At 48.0% G+C, this 2,896-nt stretch overlaps 1 protein-coding gene across 8 annotated transcripts in view; it reads right to left on the reverse strand.

Moving 5' to 3' along the window:
* Nucleotides 1-2,896, reverse strand: part of LOC102676826 (protein sprint) — a 92,348-nt gene that overhangs the window by 10,062 nt on the left and 79,390 nt on the right. For 6 of the 8 annotated variants that reach the window (XM_006616866.2, XM_006616865.2, XM_006616864.2 and 3 more), the window contains exons 5-9: nt 2,224-2,399; nt 2,036-2,131; nt 1,355-1,953; nt 556-1,258; nt 10-483 (exon numbers count right to left, since the gene is read on the reverse strand). In XM_006616866.2, coding sequence (XP_006616929.1) covers nt 10-483; nt 556-1,258; nt 1,355-1,953; nt 2,036-2,131; nt 2,224-2,399 — 2,048 coding nt within the window. Of the gene's footprint in view, nt 1-9; nt 484-555; nt 1,259-1,354; nt 1,954-2,035; nt 2,132-2,219; nt 2,400-2,896 lie in introns of all 8 variants that reach the window. The other 2 variants (XM_031511023.1, XM_006616862.2) reach the window with 2 other exon arrangements.

The following is a 2,896-nucleotide window of genomic DNA, read 5'->3' on the forward strand; positions in this document are numbered from 1 at the left end:
GTAGCTGACCGATAAATTCCCAGCTGGAATCCACAGCCCAGGAAGTATCGTTGAACACCTTGGTCCTGATCTTTGGTGGTTGCACAGGCTTGGCACGTGGAATCTTTTTCGTCTCTTTAGTACCGAGCCGTTTGGCCAGGTTATCGACGGAAGAAGAGATCAAAGGCGTCTTGTCCTCCGTTTCCTCCGGTTCCTCCCAGTCGATCGGATGCAGTTGATTAGAATTTGCGCCTGCGGGCGTCTGCAGCCACCCTGGTTCGCTGTGTCGATACTTATTCGTGGCTGGATTGTTCCTAGGCCGCCTTCTCGGTATTATCGCTGCGTTTTGCGCGATGGCGTCAGCTGGTTCCGCATAAAACGGGCTACCTTGCTTCGATTCCGGTGTCAACGGGCTGTTGCTCTCCGACTTGGCCAGCATTAAACCTAGTTTATTCCTGGGTGGCGTTACCGTACTGGGACTGTTCAAGGAATTCGCGCTGCCTGCTTGAAGAAGAAGCGCAATTGGATCAAAAATTCGAATGAAACGCTAGACATCCATTGATTAAATGTACTCACAAACACGAGACAACAGGTCAGGTCTCCTTCCCATTCCCGTTTCCTCCGGCGATCCGTTGCTCTGCTCCACGAACTTCGCCTCCTGGACAGGTTTAAAGCTGCTAAACTCGGGGCTGGTCATCTCCTTGTAACTCAACTTCTCGTTCCCGATCGACTTGTCGTTCCTCACGATCATCCTGTCGTTCCTCACTATCAACTGTTCATTCGTAGCCGGTCGTAGCTCGTTGAAATTTCTCTCGGCTGAGTTTACAACCCTGTCCGGGACCATCAGCCGGTCGTTCGAATTTCTCAATCGATCTTGAGGATTCGCGGGTCCATCGTTCCTCGCCAACTTGTCGTTCGGCGACCAGGTGGAATGGTTCGACTGGTCGGTGGTGTTCCAGATGTCCTCGTAATCCGATATCTTGTCTCCAGGCGAGCTTCGATAATAGGACTCGAGGATGTCGGATTCCTGATAGTGTTGCGAGTTCTTTCGCGCTTCCCTGTCCCGCCTCCGCTTCGACTTGCTCGTGCTGGAGGGCGTGGTCGGCGAGAGAACGTTGGGCGTCTTCACGCCTGTGTTTGGGACTAGCTTCGACATTGGAGAGAGCACGGGAGTCGTCGGCGACAGGGGTGACTTCACGGAGAAGTTCGATATTAGGGATTTGTTCGATGTGGCGCTCTGCGGGCTCAGTAGAGACGTGTTGGGATCCGATGGAGTGTTCTGTGAAAAAGGGAAGATTCAGAAATTCAAGAAATGAAAATTTTTTAAAAGAAATTTTACAATTTTAATTAAAATCGGCAGAGGAAATCGAATCACCTGCGAACTGCTGACGTCGTTCGTGTGATTCAGATTGAACGTCACCGTAGCAGTGACGCTGAAGTTATTTTGATTTTGTCCGATTCCGGGCTTCGCCCATCTCGGGGGCGGCGGCGGAGGCGTCTTCACGTTCTGCCCCAACGAATGGTTCTCCGCTATAATGTTCCTGATTTCAGGCAGCACGGGCGACGTGGTGCAGGAGAAATTGTTGAAGGTCGATACGTTTTGGTGAAAATTCGATATGGAGGTGGTAACGGAGGAGAATTTGGTCCTGGACAGTTCGACAACCGTCGATTTCGACGTCTCCGCCATGCTTTTCGCCTCGAAGCTGACTTTCGTATCCTGGACCGGGCTAAGCACGTTACTTTCCACGTTGTGTACCACAGGGGAGGGACATCTCACGCTTTGAACCAGGTTGGGGGAGATCAGTTTCTGGGATAATTTGTCGGCTGGCGAGAGTTTCTCTTTCTTCAGATCCAGGGGCTCGTTGAAGGTTGTCAGGTTAAGGGTGTTCGGTGGTGTTGGCCGAGGTTGCCGAGGCAACGAGGACGCAAACGTCGTCGTCGTGGTCGTCAGAGCTGCTGTAGGTGACGAGCCTCCTGCGCCAGAGAATAAATAGACGATAATAATAAATCAATCTTAATTTCATCGGCGAAATAATGTAATCCGTCTATCACTCACGTGTTTCGTGCGATGAAATGGGCGCTAAATTTAGCACGATACTCTCCGTCGTTGGAGTGTGAATGTTATTATTGTTATTGTTCAAATTGTTGTTACCTGAAACGAAGAATAGATAAAAATACTCGTCTCGTGCGAAAATCGAATTTTCAAATTGCTTATCAAAATTATTCTATCATGTACGAACTTACCGCCTCGAAAGCTACTCAAGCTAGACGTGTTGCTGCTGCTGCTCTCCGGTGGCTTTGGATTCGCCATCGGGTATCTCCAGAATTCCTGACCCAGAAGCGCCAACGAGGAGAGCTGTTGCCTATTCTTGGCCTCGCGCATCGCCCTTGGCAGTGTCAATTGGACCGGCAATTCGTCACTGTTTCGATCAGAGAAAGAGATGAATCAATGAATCGAGAAGGATCGTTCTTAATCGAGACGATGATCGATTTGTTAACCGTGCGATGCGAGAGAAAAAGATTTTTAGAGAAAATGATTTCACTCTTCTCGTATTCTTTAAACGGTCAATTAATTCAGCAATTATTCCGTGATTCAAATTCGAATCGAACGATCAACGTTCTAATGACAGTTATCGAACGTGTCGATCGTTTGCAAAAGTTCCTTTAATTACAAAAGAAAAGAATATAAAAGCAAGGAAAAATGGGATAGAATGAAACAATTACCGCGTTATCGGGTCGGATCGATAGAAAGGTAAATGGGCGGAACGCTCATGAATCATTAATCGGACTTATTAAAAGGAAAAACGGTACGTCGATTATCACGAAAACCGAGGATTAACACGGTTTTGAAGAAAAAAAAAAAAAANACTTTTCACCGAACCCATTAACTCCGCTTAAATTATCTGTGAACACGATC

The sequence above is a fragment of the Apis dorsata genome, unplaced genomic scaffold (genome assembly GCF_000469605.1).
Source record: "Apis dorsata unplaced genomic scaffold, Apis dorsata 1.3 scaffold_280, whole genome shotgun sequence".
Taxonomy (NCBI): Eukaryota; Metazoa; Arthropoda; class Insecta; order Hymenoptera; family Apidae; genus Apis; species Apis dorsata.